A 25057-nucleotide genomic window follows, 5' to 3' on the forward strand; every position below is an offset into this window, starting at 1 on the left:
TTTTGACTATGTAGCAATTTGACTCTGCCACTCCCTTCACTGTGGCATTCCCCTTCCACCCCCGTCCTGGCCTAGACAATAAGTTAATGCCAGACACCACAAAAAAGGGCAGACATGGCAGTGCGGGTTTAATATACATATATGTAGAATATATATGTACACACAGTTAGCACGGTCAGGGTGGGGATGGCTATCTTGGGACAGGCAGGAGGCTGGGGTCACTGTACTCTAGTGATTTGGCTAGGAGGGGTTCATAAGCCCAAGGTGCCAGGATATTGAGGGAGAGGGGTTACCGAGTCCCCTCCTGGACTGAATTGGGGATCAGTGCAACGGAAAACACTGTAGTTAGCTTCTTCCCTTCTTTCTGGCTTGGGGGAGAGGGGGTTCTAGATCATGGAGAGAGGGAAGGTTGCCTGCAATAACCACGTAGGGACTCTGTAAGTGGGAGCAGGATTGGAGTTAAAACCTAAGGATCTCGATTCCCCAACCTCCCTAGGTTCAGGGGACTCCTGTGCAACAGTCTGAGTAGGAATAAAGGAGTGGAACAGGGAACTCCTCTCTGCCTTCATCCCCACTCAGGCTCAGTGATGGGGTGTGTTCCCAGCACAGTCTCTCCAGAGCAGAGGTGGGTGGGGTGTATCTAATGCTGGGTTCTCCATGGGGTTTGAACTTTGGGGCCAGGGAAGGATCCAGTGATCCTCTCTCTTTAGGTCCCTGGCTCATACCCACCGTAGGCCCATGAGAGGGGAGCAAAAAGGGACCTGCTGGTGCCCAGGCCCTCCAACCTGAGGAACTACTGGAAACTGGACTCCTGAGCCAGTCCAGCTTTGGGGTACAAACACAAACTCTGGCTTTTCTTTGCCCCTTCCAGGTGGGGGTTGGGTAGCCTCTTCATCTTCCCTCTCACTGCTTTTCATTCGATTCACCCACCTCTCCCATGCCTCACTCCTACCTCGCCGCCTCATTGTAGGAAAATACAGGCCCTTTTCTGCTCCCACACTTTAGAGAGGTGGGGGAAGAGTGGAGGAAAGGGAAGTAGGAGGAATGTGCCCATTTCTATTTGCATAGAAATAGCCCCCAAATCCCCCTAGAGTGGGGAAACTGAGCTCCCCCACCCCCAGCCCCTGACCCCCATCCCCTCACAAGGAGGAGGAACTAGATGAGCTAGACATATAGACAGACAGCCAGAGCGTGCGCACACGCACACACACGCGCACAGTAAGGGGGTTAGGACCAGGTTAGTAAGTGGGTAGATGGGGGGGGATGCCCTTGCCCCCTCCCCTGGAGGATGGGGGAAGAGAATGGTCTGATGAAGGTCCAACCTTCCTCCTCTTCCTCCCCCTTGCTCAGGCTTTCTTCGGTGGAGGAGCCAATTTGATGATCTCTTCCTCAGAGGGCTGCCGGATAATGTCTGGGGGCAAAAAGGGATGTGTCCAGGGACAGAAGTCACGGGAGGCAGTAGGCAGGCTAACTGATCATAAGCCTCTGTTCTCCCAGAATTCAAGTATTCCACAGATAATCCATGGGAGGGGCAGAGGTACATATTAAAGGCATGGCCTCTTACCTTTGTACTTCTTGGCACTGGGGATACGGGTTAGCTTGGTGTCCAGCTCATCTTCCTCAGAGATCTTCAGAACACGGGTTCTGTAGTCAACCACCATAGTGAGTAGGTCAGGACGGCGGGAGATCTCAAAGATGTGCTCGATATAAGAGAGGTTGTCTGGAGGAAGGCAGGAGACTGAGGATCAGAGCTGCTGTAGAGGTCAGCTTCCCCTACACTGCTGGATTAGGCTTCAGGAACCAAGCCTGAGTTGCTCACATTGGTTACTGGAGGAGGCAACACTGGAAGAAGAGGGGCAGCTAAGCCAGGAAAAGAAACCTAAAGCACCAGAAGACAGTAGAGAACTCTTCTCAGGAAGGGCAGATCATTGATGAGTGAAGTTTCTAGATTACAGATTTAGAATGAGGGATTTAGGTTAAATACCAGGTTCCACACTGAGTGGAGGGGAGAAGAGAAAAATTAACCGGGCTTCCAAATACCCAACATCCACCCTGTCCCTCTTTCACTTTTCCTCCAAGCAAGCATCAGAATTTCCCAGCAGCACATGTAGGACCAGAAGGGTGGGATCTGTAGACAACCCAGGAGAGATTCTGGGCCTAGTGAGAAGGGTAATTCTGAATGAGAAGGCACAGACATGACCAGAGGGATGATGTCCATGGGTCGGCCAGTTCTAGGAGATTGCAGATGCCTTCTTGCCTGGCTCCTCCCCTCTACTGCAGTAGTCCCCTAAGTCAGCGGTCCCCAACCTTTTTAGCACCAGGGACCGGTTCCGTGGAAGACAATTTTTCCATGGACAGGGTGGGCGGGGGTGGGATGGTTCAAGCTGTAATTCGAGCAATGGGGAGCGAGCGGTAGATGAAGCTTCGCTCACTCGCGCCCACTCCTCACCTCTTGCTGTGCGGCCCGGTTCCTAACAGGACCGCTAGGGACCCCTGTCCTAAGTGTAGCATGTCCTCCTTCAGCCTCCCTCCCTTCATTCCATGCTACAGATTAGTATCTCTGAAGCACCCTCAGGGCACTCACCTCACCTATCAAATACCCTGTCACTCAAGGCCCTCCACAACACAGTCTTAACTTACCTTTCCAGCCACTTCTAAACATGCTATGTTCCTCTGCCTAGCGTGTCCTCCTTTGGATCCTGCCTTTGAAATCCCACTTGCCCTTCAGGGCCATCTTAAATACCAGTTCCTCCCCAAAGCCCTTTCCAGAGCAATGGTCTCTAAAAGTGAATAAGAAAATGTTAGAACTTGTGGTTTTAAGTTTTATCACCTTTAAGTCCTATTTTAATGTTTTATTATACATATGATAATAGCACAGTAGGATCTGAGTAACTTTTTTTGCTGAATAATATTTTTACTGAAGAATGTAATGCACCATGAAGAATGTAAAGACCACTGCCCTAGAGCCCCTCTACTCTCTTAGAGCACCCCTCTTATCCTGCCTTGTCAAAAAGGAGTGCACTTTGTATAGGAGCTCTGAGCTCATTTCTATTTGCTGAATGAACTGAGCCTGAACGGCTGATGGTAGGATGCCTGTGTCCCCCTCCCCCACCTTTGTCCAGCTTGTTGTGGCTCTCCAGGAAGCTAAACCAGGCACTGCCAGTAGTGATCTCCTCGCTCTTCTCACTGGGGATGTCCTCCTTGCAGGCTGACTTGAGCTGTTCCAGATCTTCAAGGGTGATGTTGTTGGTCAGGTCCTGGAGGAGGGTCCCGTACTCGGCCATGACTGGGGTTGGGGGGAACAAAGGGAGAGGAGGCTGAGCTTGAGGTTCACGGTTTGGTTCACTCACTGGCACTACCCACCTCTCCTCTACCCTACCAGGCAAGTGCCTGGAACACAGAGGTTGGGGAGGCTAGGACTGGAGGAAGAAAAGGAAGACCTAAGGGAGGTAGGAGTAGACAGGAAGAAACTGGGAAGCTAGGGGCCAGGCTGGAGTCTAGAGTGAAAAGTCACACCTCCTTCTCCCCACCATCTTTTTTCTTCCTTTTCCCCCCTCTAACAGTAACCCTGGCAACAGCTCCCCGACTGAGGAGGCGGTTACCATAGCAACCTGCTCCCGACTTTCTCACCCGCTGTCTCCAAGTCCCCCCCCAGAATCGCCCCACCCACCTGCAACCCCTCCCCCTGTCAAACAAAACAAAACACACCAAAACGACCAGGGAGAGGCTTGCTGTGGCAGTGAGAAGCTAAAAGGAAGGGGCTGGGGGAGGTTGATTGGAGCTCATGTTCTAGCTTCCATTCTTTCCCAGAAGCAAAGGGGGTCCCTCACTTCAACTCCCCACCACCCCACTAATGACTCATTTTGGATAGATGCCTAGTTGCCTGGCCCCTCCATGCTCAGCCCTGTATTCAGTCATTAGGTCTCGGGATGGGGGTGGGGAGGGTGAAGCAATGGGCTACCCCCACCTTTGCGGAGCCCATTTTCTCCCTTGATTGCTGCTGGGCCTCTACACAGCCCTTTCTCCTAGCCTTTGTGCTATGCCTACAGCCCCCGCGCCCAAGAATACCAAGCGGCTGGCTCTGGCCCCCTGCCCAGTTCCCAGGCTGGCTGGGTGGCAGGGAGAAGGGGTTCAGACGCAGCTTTGGGAAAGTCTGGCAGGAAGGGGGCTGCCACTTCTGCTTGCATCAACATCCCGCTGGCACTACCTTCAGCGTGACCTCCCACAGGGGGCCGGGGAAGGCTGGATCTCATCTAGGCCTTCACCCCATCCCTCTTCTATGAAGATTTTTAGGTGAAAAAGGAGAGGACATTCAAGGCCCTCCTTCCACTAAGATAGGGACTGTGGCTAAGACAGGAAGAAAGAAGGTCAGACCTTAGAATGAACTTTCTGGATTTGATAAAATGTGAAACTCCAGTGGTGAGTTTTAAAAAGGGGCTTTTTTCCCCCACAATGACTATATATTTCTTTTATAATTAAAAAGTAAAGCATTTTAAAAAGTAAATTATGGCATAAACACTCTGTGGCTAGACTAAGGGGTGGGACAAGGAGCTAGATGACCTTGTACTTGACTGAGACTGCCCACAAATCACCCAAACAGTGGGCCGGGAATATAGCAGAAAGGGACTAGTTGACACACCCCATATTCCTTATTTCCACCTACATGCAGGGAAACTGAGGGAGAGAAGCATGCACCCAGGAGGCCCCATTCCCAGCCCCCTACTTGGACCAGAACAAACAAGCCTCCCTTGGTGGCAGGCACTGTGACACAAACACACAATAAGCCAGGCAGCAGGGCCAGCATGAACCCCACGAGAAACAGGCACTTATACACATGCTCACTTGCACACCCAGGTGCAACCAGACAGAGGGCCCAGCGGTGGCCCTGCCAGGCTGGGCCAGAAACAATGCTCTCTGACTGTCAGCACCAGGAACCGTCTCGCCTTGAAATCTAGGTCACAGCAGCAGGCTCTGGAGCTCAGCCCCCACCCCCCTCCACTGATAATCCAAGGACAGAAAAGGGGATGTAGACAAGGGGAGTGATGGGGACAGGGTTCAGAGATGGGGATAATAATGGAGGTGGGGTGTGAAGAGAGCTGAAGAAAAAAGGGCAGCATGGGAAGGAGGCAAGATGCGCTCAAGAAGGCTGCCCCAGTCGAGGAGACCCTGCGACCAAGCCCTTAGCTGGAAAATGGGACAGACTTTAGGACCATAGTGCCCTGCTTTCACATAGAAGAAGAGTTTGTAAATACAGAGATCCTGTGGGAGGAGGGGGAGAGAGAGAGAGAGAGAGAGAGAGAGAGAGAGGGAGAGAGAGAGAGAATATCTCCTGGGAGGAGTTAAGATTTAGGACTCTGAATTGAAAACACAGACTTACAGGGGAGGTGGGCGGGAAGGGATTAATGTGTATTAGACACCCACCCACAAAGGCTGGGGGCGGTGAGTAGGAGCTTTCTGTGAGAGTGAAACAGATACAAGGAGGCCCCTGAGAGAAATGGGGGTGGGAATGTGTGTGTGCCAGAACCCTCTGTATGGATGCTGATCCTGGGTGTGGGCACAGGTACAGGGAGGAGGCAGTGCTGGTATCTGTGGGTGTGTTTGGATGTTCTGGTAATGGATGTGTACATGCCAGCACTGGATGTGTGGCTTTGAGTGTATGTGGTCTGTGTGTATGTGTCTGACCAGCTAAGAGTATGTGTAAGAAGGCAGATAATCACAGGCTCACATCCAGAGAAAAGAGGAAGGGTAAGGGGAGCCTAGAGAATGGAGGAAGAGAACTGGTGTTGGGAGAGGGAAAGAGACTGAGCCTGCAAATGAGGAATCCTTGGGGCGGGGGAGGGGCACAGGGAGCACACAGAGTCCACGAAGAGAAGGCTGCAGCCTCAGCTCAGTGGTTACCATGGCAACCTCAGTTCTGGGTGCCCCCCCCATTCAGTTGTCAGGACAATGACACCACTGGATAGGAGGGATGTGGGGAGTGGGGAGTAAGAACAGAGAGAAGGGATAGGAGAAGGGCCCGGTAAGGGTGCAGGGAAAGGCAGCCTAGTGTCCTGCCTCCCTGGAGAGATCCCATTTGCCCAGGCCTGGGTGTGGCAGCAGGGGCAAGGGCAGGGGAGTTTGGGGGAAATTTCCTTACTTGGTTCTCAAGCTTTCCTGGTCAACCATTGTCCAGTTGTAGTCTGGCCATGGTAGGTGGGGCTTGGCAGAAGCTTGGCTCCTTCACCCTCCATGTTGCTTTTCTCACCCAAGATTTAGAATTCCATAGGGCCTATAGAGAAGTCTCCTGCCCTCATAGCTCTGAAGAGTCCTCCTGACCTCTGGAACAGTGCAGAGGCTGCCCAGGGAACACCAGGCAGCCTGGGCGGAGGCCACTCTTGGGACAGGATACTTGGGCAGGAACCGGGAACCGGGGCTGAGGCTGCCAGGAAGTCAGTCCCCTTCCCTCCCAGATCATTCTGTGCTCTGCTCACCGCTTCCTCACACCTTCCTTCCTTCCTTCCTCACTCTCTTTCTGAGCTGGCCCCAGGTGGGGCTCTGACAAAAGTCAAACCAACTGAGGATGCTGAGGAAGAGGGGCAGGAGGTAAGGATTATATTCTGACCTTCTAGGGGAGTAGTTGGGAGCATGACAGGTGGGTGCTCCATGGGCACCGGGGGAGGAAGGGGCGGGCCCTGGGAACACTTTGAGAGCCTAGCAAAATGGGATGACCACCTGTGGAGGAGGTGGTAGCACCAAAAGAATTTCTGTGCATTTGGACATTAATTTATGATTATCCTCTCCCTAGCATTTGGTTCCAAATCCTCAGTAAATTTAAGAAGCCTGAGGATTAGGAGGTGCTATTGCTCCCTCCCTCACATCGGCTGCAGCTGCCTAAGGCTGAGGGGAACTGCAAGGACCTGGAGATCCTGCAGTGGGCAGGAGGCGGCCTGTAGGCACTCAAGTCTGTCAGTCTTGTTGCCTGGGGTTTGGGGTGGGAGGGTGGTGATCACAGCAAAGCAGAGGGCTGGGAAGGGAGAGAGCAGGGTTCCTACTTTAAATTTTATCTGGGCCCCAAATTCAAGCAGTCCTATAGTTTGTCCCTAATTATTTCTTTACTATCATACTCAACTGACTTCTTCCCATAGCTTCTATTCCGCTTTTTGGGGGGAGGGTGGGGGGAGGATGCCTTTATTTCTGTAAAGTAGGAAGAAGAGGGTTCTAAGGCTCCAGAGTCAGCCTGGGAATGAGGGGGTGGGATAGGACACCTGGACCTCAAAACGTTCAGTCCAAGAAGCAAAATGGGTTACCCCTGGCTACAAAGACAGGGTTAAGCTTTTGCCCTTAGTCAAGAGAAGAAGGATTGGACCCAGGATGAGAGCATCAGAAGATACCTGGCATTGGATCAGGCCGGGCAGAGGAGAGGGAATGGGGCCTCTACTGCTCTCTACTCATCTGATTCTCTCTCTTCCTCCTTCTGTTTCTCCCCCATCTCTCTATCTCTTCCTCATCTATTTATTACCTCTCCTCTAGTCTTTCAGTCTCTCTTTTCTCCTTTCTTTCAATGGGCTTTCATCCCATCCCACCTGGTGGTAGCCAAGAATACTTAGGCTCCTGGGTTCTGTGACTTGGTCACTCTTTAGACCCCTCTACGACTCAGAGCTACTATACTAGCTAACTAGGAAGAGTGAGTGTCCCTGCTATAAAGAGATAGAGTAAGTTTAGCGGGGAGGGGCCTGGATTGGTTGGCTGTGTACAGGTTGGTGATGTCCACCATTGCACTGTGGTGGAGGCTCTGTGTGAAAGAGTGAGGGGATGGCATAGCAGGGTGTGACTCTGGTCCTCTTCTTCATGCATGACAACACACGCACACATGATGGGCACAGGTGTCAGGGAAGTGAGGAAGTAGGCAACCAGGGCAGCTGGCAGCCTAGGGCATCTCTGGCAATTTCCCCAATGGAGTGTTTAACCACAAAGGGAAGAGCAATTAAAGCTAATCGCTCTGACAGCCTGGAGGCCAGACACAGGGAAACAAAACACACATATTCAGCATGTTGCCCCTAACTCCCAGTGGTCTCACCACCATCCTGCTTTCATCCTCCCTAATTTCTGAGCCTCTGTCGTCCATTCCCCAGCACTCTGCCCACTCATTTGACCATCTCTGACTCTCACTTCCTTCCCCTCCCCATTCCCTGACTGTATCTCTGTCCCTCTGTGTCCCTCTCTTGATGTCTGTCTGCCTCTCACACACATTCCCCTCATTCTCTCTCTCTGACTTGGGCCTCCATCCTTGGCTGACTCATACGCATTCTTTCTTTTTCTCTCTCTCCCTTTCTTCCATCTCCCCTCCATCCCTTGGCCACTCAGATGCCCAGAAGCCAGCCACTCCTAGCACCCTAAGCTCCAACTGGACCCAGCAAGAGAGGCCACCAGCAGCCCCTACCCTCACTACTCACCCGGATTCAAAGCACCAGGCTCACTCGCCCTCAAGATCCTGTCTCCCGGTCCTGGATTGAGACCAGGATTTTCTACCATGTTTTCTCACTGTTTTAAAGAGGGGCGATCTGAAGCCCAGGGCTGGGAGAAGAGGTCCAGAAAATTAGGGTGGACTTGGGGACGGTGGCCCCCACTCAGCTGTCCTGTTAGACTGATATTCTGCCAGGAGACTTGCACATGGGAGACAGTGGGAGTGAGGTGGGAGCTTGGATGCGTAGCGCAGGGCCCTTTGTGATTTGCTGTGTGCAGTCGATGTGTGTAAGAGTCACATGGGTGTGTGTCACCGTGTGTGCTGGCGTGTCTCTTGTAGGTGTGTGTGTTTTGATACAGATTATATGAAATTAATTAGGGGCTTTACGTTAGCTACTTCTCTCCTGTACACCCCCCAGCTCCCGACTCCTTCCCTCCGGACAAGCCTTCGACAATCCCACCTCTACCCCAGGTGCAGAGGACTGGGTGAGGGCACGTGGTGCCAGCTGCCCGGTTTGAGCCCTCGGAGCAGGGGGCGGCTGCCGGCGGAACTGAGGCAGGGCTGGGCCGAGAGACCGCCAGCCCAGGCGAGTCCGAAGCCAGAGAACGGGAGGGAGGGGCGGGAGCTGGCCCGGCCGAGCCGGCTGGGCGGGAAGCAGGCTCCATCCTAATCCCCAGGCCCCGGTCCGACTCCCAAACTGCTGGTCAGAGTGGAACGGGCGGCCGGAGCCACGCCGCTTCCAGCACACACCGCGCTCGGAGCGCACCGACAGAGACGGAGCCCGTGGGGCCTGACACGGAGCGGACCCCTCCGGGGCCCCCACGCTCCGCATCTGTCCCCAGGCGTCCCGGATCGACGCCCCTCCAAGCCCAGATCCTCAAATCTGCCCCTCCCCGCGACACTTCCCCTCTCGGCCCTCTCACCGCCTCCGGGGCTGAGCGCTCGGGGAGCGGGCACTCCGGCGTCCCCGGTTCCTGAGCAGCGTCCGGAACCTCCTCCTCGGCTCCCGCCGCCGCCGCCGCCGCCGCTTCTGCTGCCGCCGCCGCCTCTTCCGCCCGCGGAGCCGGAGCCCGAGCCCAGCGCCGCCTCACCCCACCCGGCTGGCCCGTGATGTCAGAGCCGGGGAGGGGCGGGGGGCGGGGAGCGGCGGGAGAGGGGGTGGGGAGGCAGCAGGGGGCTGGGGTTCTGGAAGACTCCTGGGACGGGGGCAGAAGTGCGGGAGGGCTGGAGTAGCGACGACGCCTCCTCCCCTAAACAGCGAGCCCCAATTCTCAGATTTAATTCTTCCCAAAGGGACACACTCCTTCCCTTACGACCTTTCGGTGACCACAGTGGCTGGCACCCTGGGAGGCAAAGAGTAAGTTAGGGTTTAAGGGTTTGGAAGTCCTTTGGCCTCTGGATCCTCTTAGATGCTTGACTCAGTATTTGTAAAAACCTTTTCCCCTTATGGGTCAGGGGAGCCGTAGTAAAAGACAGCTCAGATTTATCCACCTTGGAAGGTGGGGGAGGAGGAAGGAGTAGGGCAAGAAGCAAAATGGGGGCCCCCTTCGCCTGCTCTGGAGCCACAGATCTTCTTTCTCCAGGATGATGCCAGGTGGCCCCTTGTGTTCCTCTCACCTTTCCCAAATATACCACCCTCCCGCCTTCCCCCCACCATGATGTAATTGTATTTCTGGGGAGAAAAAGAGCAGCAGTGAGCTCAGCATGCAAATATAGACAACTTGCAGAGCCACGCTCGGCTCTGTCTCCTAGCTCTGCCCCTCTGCCCAGGCCCAGCATGGCAGCTCTCACTTCCCTTCTACCCCAGGGACTTTCCTCCCCCAGATCCTTAGCCATACTGAAAGAGGGAAGGAAGAAGATGATCTGTTATCATCTCCAGCCTAAGAGGTCTCTCCTCAACTCCGGCAGAGCCTGGCCCGGGGACAAGGTCTGAGCCCCATCAGTGTCTGTGCCACCTCCAGGAGCGCCCCGGCTTCACTTCAGTTCCAGCCTGGCAGAGACCCCTCAGGAAGCCTCAGGTGAGCCCATCCTTTCTTGAGTCTACACTGCCCCTAGAAGAGGCTCAGGCTGCTGCTGCTTTGGATTTCACAGCCCTTCTCTTTGCTTTCGCCATCCTCTTCCCCCAGTGTGCCATGTCACTGCCCCTTTGATAGCCACACACCCTCATAATTTGCCTTTGCATATATCTCATTTGTTCTGAGTTGTAGGGCCAAAACTCATTTTGTTGACCCATCTTTGAGACTCAGGGAAGCTGAATGACTTATCTACAGTCAGTGAAAGGTCCAGGTCTTTCAGGTACAGGGGATTTGGGCTTCATGCTGACTCTGCTCCTTTCTTAGGTAGGTTATGCCTCTGAGCCTCATTAAGGGCAAGACGGGGACACTGATGCCTATCTCACAGTGTTCTTCTGAGTTTTAGAAATTGTAAGTCTCTAGTGACTGGCACAGATGGGTGGTTAAAACATGGGAGCTATTATTTAGTCTGGGGCCTTCCACTGACCTATGCTAGAGAGTTAAGTTCCATAATATTTTTGTATTGGCCCAGTGCCCGTACTATGTATTAAACATTTATTAAATGGGTGCAAGTTGGATGAATACGTGGTTTCTACTCTATACTCCTGCCACCAATTCCAGGAAGACTTCCTGGATTTGTCTGTGGAGGGTGAAAACTCCTCTCACCTCAGGTCTCATTCTTCCATACTCAGAGATCCTCTGAGTTGTCCAGCAACACTTTTATACCCAGTCCATGAAAGCTGTAACATCTGTTAGTTATGGGCTTGTTCAGTTGTTTGGTTCCTCCCCCCCTACTCCTTACTCCTTTACACTTACCCCAGCCTGGGCCTGTGCTGGAGAGAATGTGGGTCCTTCCTGCCAAGATCGCCAGCAGGCTCAGGTCTGGGGGATGCCCTTTGAACAAAGCTCAGCGTCTCCTCTGCACTCCCATAACCACCACTCTGATCCGTGTTCTCCTACCTCCATCAGATTATTATAACTGTCTGATAAGAGTTGGACTCCCTGCCTCTGGTATCTCCATCGGCTTCCTTCCCTCTATCTATCCTGCTCATCACTGCCACATTAAATGTTGCCCTTCCTCCCCAGCTCACAGGACTAAATCCAAACACCACTGCGACCTAGCCCCAGATGCCCACCCAACCTCGTGGCCACCACTTGAGCCTCTCTTCTTGTCTCCTTGGTCTCCTCTGTGCCCCAACATGGCACACGCATTCTGGCAGTGCTTTTGATGTTTTCACTACTTGAAATGTCTCCTCCCCAACTCCTTTGCCCTAATCAAATCCCACTATTCATTTAAGGCCTAGAAAATGCTCACTTCCTTTATGAAGCCGTCAAAGCCCACTCTCATCTCTCTCTTCTGAGGCCATTGTATTCATTTGTTCCTTCTTTTAACAAACATTTATTAGGGACTACTTTTGGTGTGCCAGGCCCTGTGGACACAGAGAAAAAGCCTGGGGTCCTGCCTTCAAGGGGCTCACAGTCTGGTGGGGAAGACAGACATGTAAATGAAGAGCTAGTACTAGAATAGAGGTGGACAGAGAGAGTGCAGTGGGAGCCCAGAGGAGGGAGCTGCAGGAGGGGCCACTTTGGGAAGGCCGCACCGAGGAAGTGTTTTTGGGGCTCAGTCTTGCATTCAAATAAGAGCTGCAAGGGGGGGTGCTATCAAGCAGCACATAATCGCTTAATTACATATTGCTTTGTATTTTTCTTCAGTTCTTTAGTGTGCTTGTCTTGACTTCCCAGTGAGGCTAATCAGCTCGAGAGCAGAGACAGGCCCAGCACTCTCTGTTCTCCCAAAGCCTGACAGCAGTGCTGGACAAACACCATGTGTTCAGAAAAGCCTTTTTGACTTGCAGCAGATAAATAATCCAAGCTTCTCTGGGATAACTGCCTAGAGGGAGGAGCCCCACCCCCCTGCTATCACAGTCCCCTAACAAGGTACCCACACCTTAAATCCCCATCCTCTGGCTGCCTCCCTCCTGCCATAGGGGTGAGACCTCATCAGCAGACACTTGTTCATGTTGCCCCAGGTCGTTTATTGAGGTCTCTCATTTGACCCAAGTACATTAACAAGAGATTGCTAAGATATAGCTCCAAACACAGTACCCTCCCGTCCCCCTGGCCAGGGATAGGACAGTCAGAAGGATAGAGGACTTGAGAGAGTGGGGGAAGAGTGTGCTCAGCTGGAGGGAGCAGAAGAGAGATAGGGGCCCATAGATACGGCAAGAGGGAAGTCACAAGAAAGCATGTAGGGAGTGATGGAAGAAACAAATAATCAATACAGGGACATGGTGGGACTGGAAACAGAAGTCAGATGGGATAGCTGGGCTGGTGTGTAGGGAAAAGTAGCTCCTTGAATCTCAGCATGCAGCATAGAGACCCCAGTGGGCCCCATGGCAGAGAATGACCTAGTGTCCCTGGAGGAGCTCAGGGAAGGACAAGGAAGGAGGAGGGGGCAGGAGGACAGCAGGTGGGGCTAGGAGATGGCTGCCGCAGCAACTAGTCATCATCGTCGTCGTCATCGTCATCATCATCCTCTGTGTTGATCTCGCCCTCCAGTACATCCTCCAGCCAGTCCTCCAGCTCCTCAGCAGAAGGCAGGTCCTCTTCATCATCCATCTCCATCCATACGCTGTCCGCCTAGGACATGGCACAGACAAGGCGTCAGAACTAAGCCCGATTCAGGTCTTTAGACCTGTCCTCCCACTCACTGGACTCTGTACATCCTCTGTCCCTTCTCTTCATCTGTCAGTGGGCAGGAAAACTGTCCAGGTGGGGGTCTAGGGTGGAATAGTGACAGTGGGAGTAGAAAGAATGGCTGGATCAGCAAATAGACCTTCTCCCTTCAGTCTTTCTTACAAGCTCTTGCCATGCTGAGCTTCCTAAAACAGACCTCTCTATCATGCCCTTAATGCAAAACCACTGGTGGCTCTTCATGGCCTGGAGAATAAAGTCAGCAACTCTTTAGCATTCAAGACTTTCCAGTACCTGCTTTTCTAGCACCATCCTCAGAGATCTCTAGACTCTCAAGCCATAAGAAACGACTTGCCTTTTCCCAAATCTGATATTCATTTTCCTACTTTTTGACCTTTTGCACTAACTTTTTCCATCAGTTTGGAAATGACTCATATAATTTGCACTTGTAGAACTCTTATACACGGTACAGTCTCCAGTGTGTTTTAATTTTTTTAATTGTTTAGATTTAATTAATTTTTTATATTTTAAAATTGAGGTATAGTTGATTTACAACAATCTCCACTTTAAACTCTACTCCTTTTAAACCCTCTCTGATTCTCAAGCAGAAGTCACTTTGATTTCTCTGCCTTCCTGGTGTTTTCTTCGTATCTCTGTTATAGAGTTTATCAGATTTGGCCTGGTAGTTAACGGAATACCTACCTCCTCAGTTAGACTGAGAATTATATGAAAGCAGGCTGTGACTTATTCAACTCAACAAATATCTTTGAAGCATCTATCTGTGTGTGAATGAGAAGATTTCTGCTCTCAAAAAGCTCAAAGTCTACTGGAAGAGACAGACATGATACATGAATAGCCATATAAAAGTCATGTTCTCAATGCCAAATGGGCTCTGGGAGTGCCAAGGAGGGAACAATTCCAAATGGGAGATCTGGAAAGACTTCATGGAGAAGAGAGGATTTGAACTGGGCCTTGAAGGACGAGCAGTCAGTTCCAACAGGTAGAGGCAGGGGTGTGTTCAGGTCAGGAATCTCTCCCTCTTTCCAGCCATTAGACTGGGCATGTCTAACTCCTCTGGGGAGGGCTCAATTCCTAGTTAGCAGAGCAGAGGAGGACTAGCTATGTTGGGAAGGAGAGTTGGGGGTCAACCGGGGATGAGGGAAGGAAACTCACATCAGTAACATTGACGACTCCTATCTGTGGGGCTGACAGGTCGATGTTAAACGTCTTCTCCCAGTATGGAACCAGCTGTGGAGAGATCACATATGGCAACTTAATGGAGGCTAGGAACACCTGAGTCCAGGAGGGTGAGTGTGAGTGTGAGGGTCAGCCATGGGTAGAGAGAGGACAGTGAACCCACGATAGATTGGTGGATAGGTCCAGCTATAGTGCCTGAAGGGAATGGGTAGAACTAAGCAGTTAAAGGGTAGATATCCCCAAAGGAAAGTATCAAGAGGGTCAGCTGGGGACATTGGTCCCTCCTTTCCGAGGAAAACTTGATAGGAAACCTTGTTCTGCTCCTGGATCTGCTACTGATTGGCCTTGTGAGTTTGGGCAATCACTTCTCCCTGGACCTCAGTTTCTATATCTCTAAACTAAGGTAGTTATACTCTGTAATTGCCAGCGGTCCTCACATTTCTGTTTGTTCATCTAGTTCCTCTTTCAACGAAGAGTGTTAGGTGTTGGGGATTCAGCTGGGAACAGAGCCGTGCCCTGAGACATGGAATCTCTGTGCTTTGATTCTGTGGTTGTGGACACCCACATGCAAGGTTAATGCGCCCTTCTGCTCCCCCAAACTCTGGATTTCTCTAGAAGGAGCCAGCCCCGGGCACATGAGCTCTCTGCTCAGCCTCTGCTCTGGGAATCCTGTTGTTCCCACACTTCCCATCATCCTGGTTCCCCTTTCTCAGGATGCGCTCAGGGCCCCTGAGCATGCGACAGGATCCTCCACTAGGAGACGGGGAGAGGAACTCTGAAACAGGCTCCCCCTTGAGATGTGCCCTGCCTTGGATAGCCATTGCCTGAGTGATAGCTCTTACCAGGGGGAAGTCATCAGGGTCAATCCAGATGATGCTCAGGTCAGGATTTTCAGTGTTATCTTGGGCCACAGCCTTGAGAATCTCTAAGAACTCATAGCCATCTTGGAGGGAACACAGGTGATAAGTGCACGGTGGGGCACAGAGGAAACAGGAGTCCAGCTCTCTTTTCCCGCCTCCCACAACTCCGCATGTCTAGCCCCAGGCTGCTTGTAAACTGTGCTCTAAAAAAACCCATCTTATGTGTTAAAAGCCTATGCTCTGATAAATACCCCATCTCCCTCTCTCACCAGTGCCCCCGCCCCTGCCCCAAATCCAATCCAGTATTCCTCCCTCACCAGGATCAGTTTCCTCTGCAAAGGCCACAATATGGATTCCATCCAGATCGTCCTCCTGTGGGGGGCAGGGAGGGGAGACCTTAGCTATACTCACTGAAGTTAGAGAGCCCAGAACAGGCCCTAGATCTACCTTGGACCTAACTTTTGTGGAAATCCAGCTTCTGGAGCAGGTGTATTCTTGTGGTGGTGAGCCTTTTCCAAGTACACTGCCCCCTTCCACCCCAGGGTCCCCACACCTCCGCTGGCAAACCCTTCAGCCCCAGAGCTTAGAGCTCCTCCCTTGTCATCGTCATCAAGTTATGTGTGTCCCCCAACTCCTGACATGTTCTCAGAACAGAAACCCTCCACCTTTGCTGGTACACTGTCTTTCCTATAAGCAAGACATGAGGAGCAGCAGGGTTGGATGTTTCTAGGACTTGAGTTTTCCCATGCTCCTGCGAGGGCCTGGGCCCCATCCGGGGCACTCACCCAGGTCTCATACATACTCTCAGGCTTCAGCTTCCTCAGGGTTGATCTAGAAGGGAAAGAAAGTCACTACTCAGTGGGCAAGAAGGACACCCTTGGCTCCAAAGGGTCCCCATAGCAGAGGCTGCCACAGGGTCATGCCTAGGGCATAGACAGCTTGCAGCCCTGAACAAAGCCATCTGTCAGAGTCTAAGCTCTGGGCACCAGGCCCAGATAACTGCATGGTTAAAGCAGGTAGGAGAGAGGAGGGTGGGCAAGGGGACTGGAGGAGAGACTTTCGGGAGAAAGAACTGGACATCTGGGTGTTCATTCACTCATTCATTCATTCAATAACACTGAGTGTTGCAGATGTTCTAAATGCTGTGCTAGGTGCTGTGTAGACAGAGTTGGACAAGGCAGACATATTCCTGCCCTGATGAAGCGTACCATAATCAGGTGGGAGAGAGTGAGAGAAGTAGTGTTTACACTGATGAACGGGTATTTCCAGTTGTGGAGTACTGTGAAGGAAGAGAATCATGTGTGAATGTAGGCCGGGGTTTCTCAACCTCAGCACTAGTGACATTTGGGGCCGGATAATTCTTCATTGCGGGAGGGCTGTCCTGGGCACTGTAGGCTATTTAGCAGCATCCCCGGCCTCTCCCCACTAAATACCAGTAGCTCTCTCTCCAACCACAGATGTCTCCAGCCATTGCCATACCCGCTGGAAGACAACATCCTCCCCCTACCTCGCCACTCCCTCCACCCCTGTTGAGAACCACTGGTGTAGGTAATGTATGAGAAAGAACACAGGCCAGATCTGGATGAGAATCCAGTTCTGACACTACTCGTGGACTCTTTTTTTTTTTTTTTTTTTTTTTTGCGGTACGCGGGCCTCTCCCGTTGCGGAGCACAGGCTCCGGACGCGCAGGCTCAGCGGCCATGGCTCACGAGCCTAGCCGCTCCGCGGCATGTGGGATCTTCCCAGACCGCGGCACGAACCCATGTCCCCTTCATCGGCAGGTGGACTCGCAACCACCGCGCCACCAGGGAAGCCCTCGTGGACTCTTTTTAACTGAGGTTGTTAAAAGGATTAAGTACAATAAGAGACAGAGCACCTGGGAGTTCCTGGCAGACCACAGGCCCTCAACCCTGGTCTCAGTCAACATCACAATGAACCGTACACACTTATGGAGCACCTTCTGTGTGTGCTCCGGGCTCTGGGCTAAGTGCTGGGGTGCAAAATATTGTGCAAAATGGTCAGTGTATCAATAAGAACTGATACCAGAAGTGTATTCATCTCTAGGAGAGACCTGCCTCCTGGCTGGCTGAGATCCCCCTAGCCCATCTCACAGACCCGTGTTCTAGCCTGGGGAGGAGCCTACCCTGCTCAGAGGGTTGCCCCTGCTCCCCACCTCCTGTGCTCCTCCACGAAGCTGACAATCTCCTCTTCGCTATTGGGCTTGTCCGGGATGGTCACAGGCTCTTCCATGAAGGCCTCGTAGAAATCGATCTCGTTCAGCTTCAGGGTCAGCTTCTTTGCCACCTTTTGGGGGAGGGGATGGGGGAGTGGGGCAGGGGACACGGGGTCATGGTGAGAGGAAGTATTATGGGGGAGCAGATGTCAGGCAGGGAGTGAGACAACCTGGGCCCTTGTCACTTCCTCTGTGACACTGGACACGTGTCTTAACTTCTCTGGGCTTTGGTTGAAGATGAGAGAGGGGCGGGTTAGATAATTTAAAATCTGTGGGATGGGGGAGGCCCGAGGTGGGGTGGGGTTGGGGAGTACTGGTGTGTAGTGGGGGAGGAGGTCCCCCATTGATTCTGGGAGAGGGGGCTGGAGGGCAGCTGAGGGGAGTGAGGGAGACCCAATGCAGCAGCAGGGGGGAGAACCTTGCTGTCGAAGGTGGCGAAGAAGGGGATGTAGGGATGAAACTCCTCCGCTGCGTCCTCGTAGGCTTTGTAATCTGAGGGGGGAATGCAGAGTCAGTCTCTGGGGGAACCAGGGTCTGCCAGGGAACCATCCCCCCTCTGTCTCTCCCCAGTTCTTCTTCGGCAGGTGGGGTTCATTCTGAGACCCACCCCCTCTAGTCCTCTGAGAGTGGTTACGTACAGTGGTGGGGTGGGGGGAAGGGGAATGCCTTGGTGCCTGTCTGTGAAACCCGCAGAGTGCAGGGAGATCAGAGCAGTCGATCGATGGACCCACCATGGCAAGAGCCAGTGCTGGGTGAAGTGGGGAGGTAGGAGGACAGGTGAAGTTGGGGACCAGCGGAGGGGACCGTGGAGTCTGAGGGTTACCCACGCTCTGAGTCTTTGCTCTTGAAGTAGCCAATGAGTTTGTTCTCATCTTCGATATTCTCAAATGCCTGCAGCTCTCGTTCACCCTCAATAAATTCCACAGGGTCCTCTAGGACCTGGAAGAGCAAGGACATTGAAGGAAGAGAGTGAGTTTCTGAACTCAGTGGTAGAGGCAAGGAGAGGGATCAGGGAAAAGTGGGCTGGGAAACGGGGAGGAAGGGGCTCTGTTGCCTGTGTGTGTGTGTGTGTGTGTGTGTGAGGCTGCAGTTGGTCGGAAGGGCGTGAGGTCTTAAAGCAAGGCCATTAGGTCCATTAGGTCCAGCGGAGTCCTCACATCAAGCAGAAACTCCACCAGGGTGTCAGCAGAAAACTCGCCGTCATACTCAATGACTTCATCTCCCTTGAATACGTAAATGCTGTCCTCTTCAGTTAGTCCTAGGGAGTGAGCCAGAGGTGTGCCATGATTGCAACCTTCCCACAGGTCCAAGGGTCCAAATCCAGGGTTGCAGCCCATTCCATAATCCCACTAGACCACACATCCTTCACCTGCCCAGCGCACCTCCACTGCCTCTCAGCCCCTCCATCCCCGGTGTCTGTGCCCCTGGATTTAGCCTAGGTGGCTAGTCTGGCCCCAGGGGCTCTCCAGGGGGAAGCTGGGGTCAGGCGGGAACGCTAGGGGAGGACGCAGGGAGATATAGGTCCTAGCAAGATGTCTCCCCGCTTTCTCTGCCTGCCATAACCAGAGACAGATCTTCCTCTTACCTCCTCTGAGGACTCTAGTTGCTGATTCCCAGTACAGCACTTTAACCTTCAGCTATTACTGACCAGATGACTTCACTACTGGCCACCCCTCCCCCATCCACATCCGGAGTCCAGTCTCAGGCCTGTGCTGCCCCCTGGTGGCTGGTGCTGCAATACCCAGCCCGCGGCTCTGGAGGGGGAGGGGTTGGAAGAGGAGTTTGCAGAGGTCTCTCCAGCCCCACTTGTGTTCCCTGATTTCCCCTTTCCTCCAGAACTTAGCCCCTATTTTTAGGTAGGTATAAATAAGGCCATCTTCACCTCTTTCTGAGATTTGAGCATGGGTCTCTATAAGGAATAAAGGAGAGGCTGGAATCCCCAGCCATAACCCTACAAATTTCAGTATTTTCTCACCGGTCACCTTCCCCTCCCTGCTCCTCCCACCTCTCCCTTACCTAGTTTCTTGGCTACAGCCGTGTCCTTCTCGGAGTCCACCATCCCGAAGCCAACACCCTTGTCTTCTAGGACTTGGGCTGCTAACTGAAGGGAGAGTTAGGGTTAAAATCAGCCTCTGGAATTCTTAGTAACCACTATTCCCGATCTCATGCTTGCGAGCTGGGTCATTTGGGACGCAGGGAATATGAGTTCACCTTGACACTGTGCTAGGATGCAGGAGAGCTCCACTTTCCCTACCACGCCCCCCTCCACCCTTTTGGTCTGTGGTCCAATTTTAACTCCTGAGCACCTTTTGCTCATGTACAACGTGCTTATTCTGTTGACCTTTAAGGCACTGTGCATGTACTTCCAGGTTCCTTAGGGATGCTGAGGGGTCTAGCTTCAGGATGACTGAGGCTCTTTCCTCCTTCGGAGCTGAGCCCTGTACTCCATACTGATCAAAGACCACGCTCAGCGTGGGGGTGATGTTACACGTCCCTGGGATTCTTCTGAGTGAGTCCCAGTGGGGAGAATTTTGGAGGGCAAGAGGGTGGGGGGCGTGGGGCTCTGGTCACCCTCGAGGCAGAGAGACTGACAAAGAGATTAGAGATGAAATAGGCCCAGTTTTCCTCAATGGGGTGGGACTTTCCCTTTCACTCTCTACTTCAAGCTGTCCTTAGGCTGTGGAGGGTCACACCCTAGGTCCCTGTCCTCATGGGTCTCCCAGCGGGGCTCTCAACCCTGATGCACTCTGCCTTGGGCGTGGTTTGCAGCTTTACCCCACCTAACACAGACTCGGGGCGCTCGGACTCTCAGGAGGCTGGGACAGGTGGATGGCCAGGGATGCTCAGCGCTCAGGATAAAAATACTCCGCTCGTTAATCAGGTGGCGGGTTCCGGCACCCGGCAGGGGCACACAGAAATGAGAACCTACCGTCCTGGTGCCTTGCCCTGAAATACTCCAAGTTCTGGGCAAGCTGGGGCCTCTCCGTCCTGCCAGACTAGAGGAGGGGCTGCAGCAGCTTGGACAAGGAGACTGCAGCACAGCCCGGCTCCTGGAGGGCTGTGTGACCACATTTCCCGGTCATCCCCAAACATGGGCTTTTTTCTTGTCACCATAGGCTCTCTCTCTCCTTTGCGCCCCAGGTCAGCTTGGGGGTGAGGAGAATCTTCCCACAAAGACGAGTTGGGGAAGGCATGGTGAAGCCTCCTCCAAACACAAGAATTTTCCAATCGGGGTGCCCAGCTTGATCCAGTAGGGGCAGATGGCAGGGGGAGGGGACTGAGAGGCCAGTGGGAGGCACGGTGGGCTCTATTAAACCTTTAGCCATTAAATCAATGACATGCAAGCAAAATGTCAATAACGTTTAAATTTATACTCAGTTTGGATCTCTTTGGGGTGCATCCCCTAAAGTGTATGGAGAGAGGGTACGTTTTGGTTAGGAAAGTAGATTTGGGGGTGTACTGCAGTTCTTCACCTTCCCCTGAAGAATCTCTTTTCCTTTTTTGCCCCCCTTCCAGGGTCACCTCAGTCTTAGCCAAACCTAGTACTACCACCCTCCTCTAGCACGGAGGAGAGATTCCCCCCTGCAGCACCCCCCTCCCTCCTAAAATTGCCTGGCTACGGTGGTACTTTGGGGGTTCCTGAATCTCTGTTTCTCTTCTGGCTAAGGTCATACGCCGCTTGGGTCCTGTTGGTCGAGACAGGGTCCTGCTGCCCTGCCCCTCACGCCCAGATCCCACTCTTAAAGATCTACGTGGAGTTGCAGGATAGAGGGGTGCAGAGAGGGACTGGGCTGCTCTGCAGGCCTGCGGAGCCCGCCACTCACCTCCAGGATCAGCTCCTCCATTTCAAACTGTCTTTGTGAGGCCTTGTCGTCCTCGGGGGGTTCGTGGTAGAGCAGTGCCAGCACCTCGTACTTCTTGAACACATTCTTGTAGTTCTTTGCGTTGACATTGACCACACGGTCCACACCATCATACTCGGGGAAGTCCAGCCCGTCTTGCCTCTGCACCCCTGACTCGAGTGTCCCTAGCACCAGCAGTAACAGCAGTGCCAGCCGCAGGCCGGGCACAGCTCTGGCCCCCATCCTGTCTGCAGCTCTCATGGAGGTAGTGGGATCTGGGTCGGCTCTCCTGGTCCAGAAGAGGTTAGCTGGGGTAGGGAGGGGCCCCTGGGTCCCAAATCCTGAGTTAGGGGCTCACGGTGGGGGTGGGGTGGGGAAAGGCCCAGAGCAGTGGACGGAGGACACTGCTATAGGTCCTGGAGAAACTGCCGACAGAGCCAAGAGAAACAGGGTCAGGGGGAGGGCGAGGAGCAGGGGGCGGGGAGGGAACCGGAGCTGCCCTTGAGGTTGGCACCCCTCGGCCCCCACCTGGTCCCGTCTAAATATGTCTCCAGGATTGGCAGGAGAGACGGATAACCTCCTGAGGCCAGGACGGCCCCGTGAGGGCCGGGATCCTCCTACCTCCAACACCTCTCACCCAGGCTCCGAGAGCCTCCTCCCCTGCCCCTCCCCCCCAACGTCCAGGGCTCCTCGGCCCCTGTCCCCACACCGGCCTAGGAGCTCATCGCCATATTAAGAAAGGAAAAAGCTGGAGCTAAAAATAAGACCAGATGAGTCGGAGGTAAATGAAGCTGGGGCTGGGGGAGGGGAGGCTTGGGGGTAATCAGGGGGAGTGGAGCGAGGGCAAGGGTACTCAGAGAGAGGGAAATGGGGCCCGCAGAGGAGGAGGTATTCTGGGTCAGAGGTTAAATTTGTCGTCCATTTGTAAAAAGGGGGGCAAATGTGGTATTGCCTCTAAGTCCTAAAACCTGGGACTCTCCTCTAGGTCAAGTCTGTTTCTTTGATCCCGTGGAGGAAGCCGGGTGGAGGGGGGGGAGTACAAATGCAATCCAGGCTGTAGGAAAGAGACCCCCTGCACTTCCCTTTAAAGAACCAAGACCAAGGATGAGGTCATTCTCTGAATAAAAGATGGAGCCGAGTCCAGGACTGGCGCCCTGGCTCAGCTCCAGCCAGTTTCCTTTGCTTCAGTCAACACTCCTGACTGGAGTATGCAGAGGAAGGACGGGGCGTGGGGCGTGAAGTGCTGGCCCTTGGAGTCCTTGGAGATGCGGATCTGGGGCTTCACTGCCTCCTGCTTGTACTCTCTACTCTGATCCTACGGGACTGGTTTTCTAGGGCACAGTGGGAAGGAGGATTCCCCTGGCTGAATGATTCCAAGGAGAGCGAATTGTGACTATTCATTCCTACGCCTTTGACAAGACAAAAAGGATCAGGTATCAACGGTAGGGGAAAAAATTAACACTGGGAAACGTGAAGAGGTGGGGCCCTGTGCCCTGAACCAAGGATGCTGCTTAATTCTGTGCAAAGCAGAGCTGGTGCAGAGGGGCTCTAAATTCCCGGATCCCAGCTTGGGGGTGAGGGCGGAGTGGATGGGCTCAGCTCTGGGTACCTTCAAGGACCCTCTTCACGGCCCTCCAGGGCTCATGCACAGGTAAGCAGAGGCACGAGGGAGACCAGAGAGAGGCTAGATCAAAGCCCCCACGCCCACCCTGAGGTGTCTCCGATGTTGGAGGCACAGCGGGTGTTTTGCACCATGAAGTTATGTTAGAGGAGTGACCTTTCCGCACTCCCACAGGGCAGACCTTACACGGCTAAGCAAGGAAGGCCAGGGAAAATCTCAAGAACGTGGCGGGAGTGGGTCCAAGAGAGACAGCTGTCGTTGGCACAGGAGAGGCCAGAGGTAGCTAGGCGGGGCATGGTGGAGCTGGAGAGACCTCAGAACCCATCTCAAGAGAGCGACCAACGTGCCCACAGCCCCGTGACCAGAGCAAAGACAGCAGGAGAGACAGGTGGACCCGCCCGGACGTATGTGACCTAGATGACGTCCAGCCCCAACTTCTCCTTCTGCTGCGCTCTGGAGGAGGGGGGACCACTGGGACAGAGACATTGGGACCTTAGACTCATTCCATCCTGAATCTGACCTCTCGTACCCCCAGGGTGTGAGATGGGACGAAATGGTGACCCAGGCCTGCCCCATTCCCTCTCTGCTTCTGCAGCTACCAGGCTGTTTCATCCCATCCTCCTTCCTCTCCTTGGCCCTGGCTCTCCAGAGCCACCCGGATCCCTTCCAGCAGCTGCACCCTTCCCCTCCTCCCTGTCCTCCTCTCCCATACTTTGCTCTATACTTTCTATTCAAATCCTTCCCTCTAGGCCCCTGCCTTGAGGCTCAGCCACCGATATCAAATGACCCTAATTTGGGGCCTCTGTATTTTTAACCCACCAGACACCCAAAGCTCCTGCTACTGAAACTTGAGGAGCTGGCCCCTCCATGCTCCCCCACCCCACCTCACTCACACACAGCCTGGCCCCTCCGTCTTCTGGGCTCTGGTTCAGCCCTGTCAGCATCGGGGAAGGACCCCAGACTGATACAGCCCTGTCCCTAGGAGACCTTGTGTTGGAGGAGGGAGGGGAGCAGGTGGGAGTGAGACCTCTGAGGAGGGCCCGATGTAGGGGGAGAGGGGCTGGTGTACCTTACGACAGCCTTCCCTTTGCTAGTCCATGGCCTCTCATCCTCCAGACTCGTCCACGGCCCTTCCTCTATCACTATCCTGTTTTTCTTTTGCATTGGTATATTTTTGGCCCCGCCTTCATCATAAGACTAGCCTGAAAAGTGGTTGAGGGCACAAGCTCTGCAATCAGACAGACCTTGGTGTCCTCATCTATAAAACCGGGCGGGGTGGTAAGAATGTATTTGTTGTATGGACTAATGGATGGTGTGAGTAAGGCCTTTGTCTACCGCCAGACAGAATGTGCGGTCACTTAACACATGTGCTTTGTTTTTGGTGACAGTCTACGATTGCCACCAGCTTTTCTCAGCATTTCTGTCTCTCTGTATGCTGTTCGGCACAGCCAACCCTCTCCTCTAAAAGAAGCCTGAGAGTGAACCGATCCACAGGGTAAAGTGGACCAGCTCACAGAGCAAAAGCCAGCGAGTGGGTGAAGAGGAAGGAAGAGCTGCCGCCAAGGGTGGGCAGGAGAGACAGGCTCGCGGGGACTCCTCACGTGCCTGAGACGCAGCGAGTGCTGGGCCCAGGCTTGGAGCCAGGCTTTGGGGAACATCCCTCACCTGTGTGGAGCTGGGGCATGAGGGGGCAGGTGCTTTGCCTAGAGTAAAGGCCACAGGGATCCATTCAGCGTTGTTCCAGCCTCTATTTCAAGGTTAGGCCAGAGAAAACAGCTGAGGGCTGGGATGGGGTCGAGATGCCCTAATGACTGGGGCTACGGGAACACCAGTCCCTTCCTCAGAGGCAGGGCAGCGGCCCCACATTCACCACTCACCACGTGGCCCCTTCCAAGTCATTTAACCTCTCTGGGGCTCAGGTTCTTCATGATAAAATAAGGTCTAGCACAAAAAGTCTATGAGTCTGTGAGTTGATCTGAGGAACTGAGTGGGCACTGTGGCCCCTCTGTAACGTGTGGCTCCCCTGCTCCTCTCTCACCTCCTCTGTTTCTCTGATCCCAGGACTTGTCCTGTCCTTGCTCTCTGTCGGGTTGGAGAGTGACTTTGAGGGGGTAGCCCTCAAGGGGCAAGGATGCTTGATTCTGATCCCTTCCCA

At 53.5% G+C, this 25057-nt stretch overlaps 2 protein-coding genes and 1 long non-coding RNA gene across 4 annotated transcripts in view; 1 reads left to right on the plus strand and 2 right to left on the minus strand.

The window, feature by feature from the left end:
• Positions 1-137: 137 nt before the first annotated feature.
• PEA15 (proliferation and apoptosis adaptor protein 15) lies at positions 138-9527 on the minus strand. Its single transcript, XM_030842051.2, has 4 exons — positions 9367-9527; positions 3113-3286; positions 1565-1720; positions 138-1411 (listed from the first exon to the last, which is right to left on the minus strand). The coding sequence occupies exons 2-4, from the start codon at positions 3282-3284 to the stop codon at positions 1347-1349; spliced, it is 393 nt and encodes a 130-aa protein (XP_030697911.1). The 5' UTR covers positions 3285-3286; positions 9367-9527; the 3' UTR covers positions 138-1346.
• Positions 9528-9637: 110 nt separating this feature from the next.
• The window catches only part of LOC132597198 (uncharacterized), a 57449-nt gene continuing 42029 nt past the window's right edge, over positions 9638-25057 (plus strand). Inside the window, exons 1-2 of the long non-coding RNA XR_009563612.1 lie at positions 9638-9800; positions 10352-10461. This is a non-coding gene — a long non-coding RNA (uncharacterized lncRNA). The remainder of the gene's footprint in view (positions 9801-10351; positions 10462-25057) is intronic.
• On the minus strand, positions 12467-24017 carry CASQ1 (calsequestrin 1). Of its 2 annotated transcripts, none has more exons than XM_030841927.2 (12): positions 23972-24017; positions 21264-21570; positions 19456-19540; positions 18597-18697; positions 18267-18378; positions 17858-17931; positions 17380-17510; positions 15992-16037; positions 15524-15578; positions 15189-15289; positions 14323-14397; positions 12467-13095 (listed from the first exon to the last, which is right to left on the minus strand). In XM_030841927.2, exons 2-12 carry the CDS (start codon positions 21540-21542, stop codon positions 12955-12957), a joined length of 1200 nt encoding a protein of 399 aa, XP_030697787.1. In that variant the 5' UTR covers positions 21543-21570; positions 23972-24017; the 3' UTR covers positions 12467-12954. The 2 variants fall into 2 exon arrangements, with proteins under 2 accessions (XP_030697787.1, XP_060142325.1); XM_060286342.1 differs by having other exon boundaries at positions 21264-21589; positions 23972-24013.

Source organism: Globicephala melas, chromosome 1 (genome assembly GCF_963455315.2).
Source record: "Globicephala melas chromosome 1, mGloMel1.2, whole genome shotgun sequence".
In the NCBI taxonomy this organism is placed as follows: Eukaryota; Metazoa; Chordata; class Mammalia; order Artiodactyla; family Delphinidae; genus Globicephala; species Globicephala melas.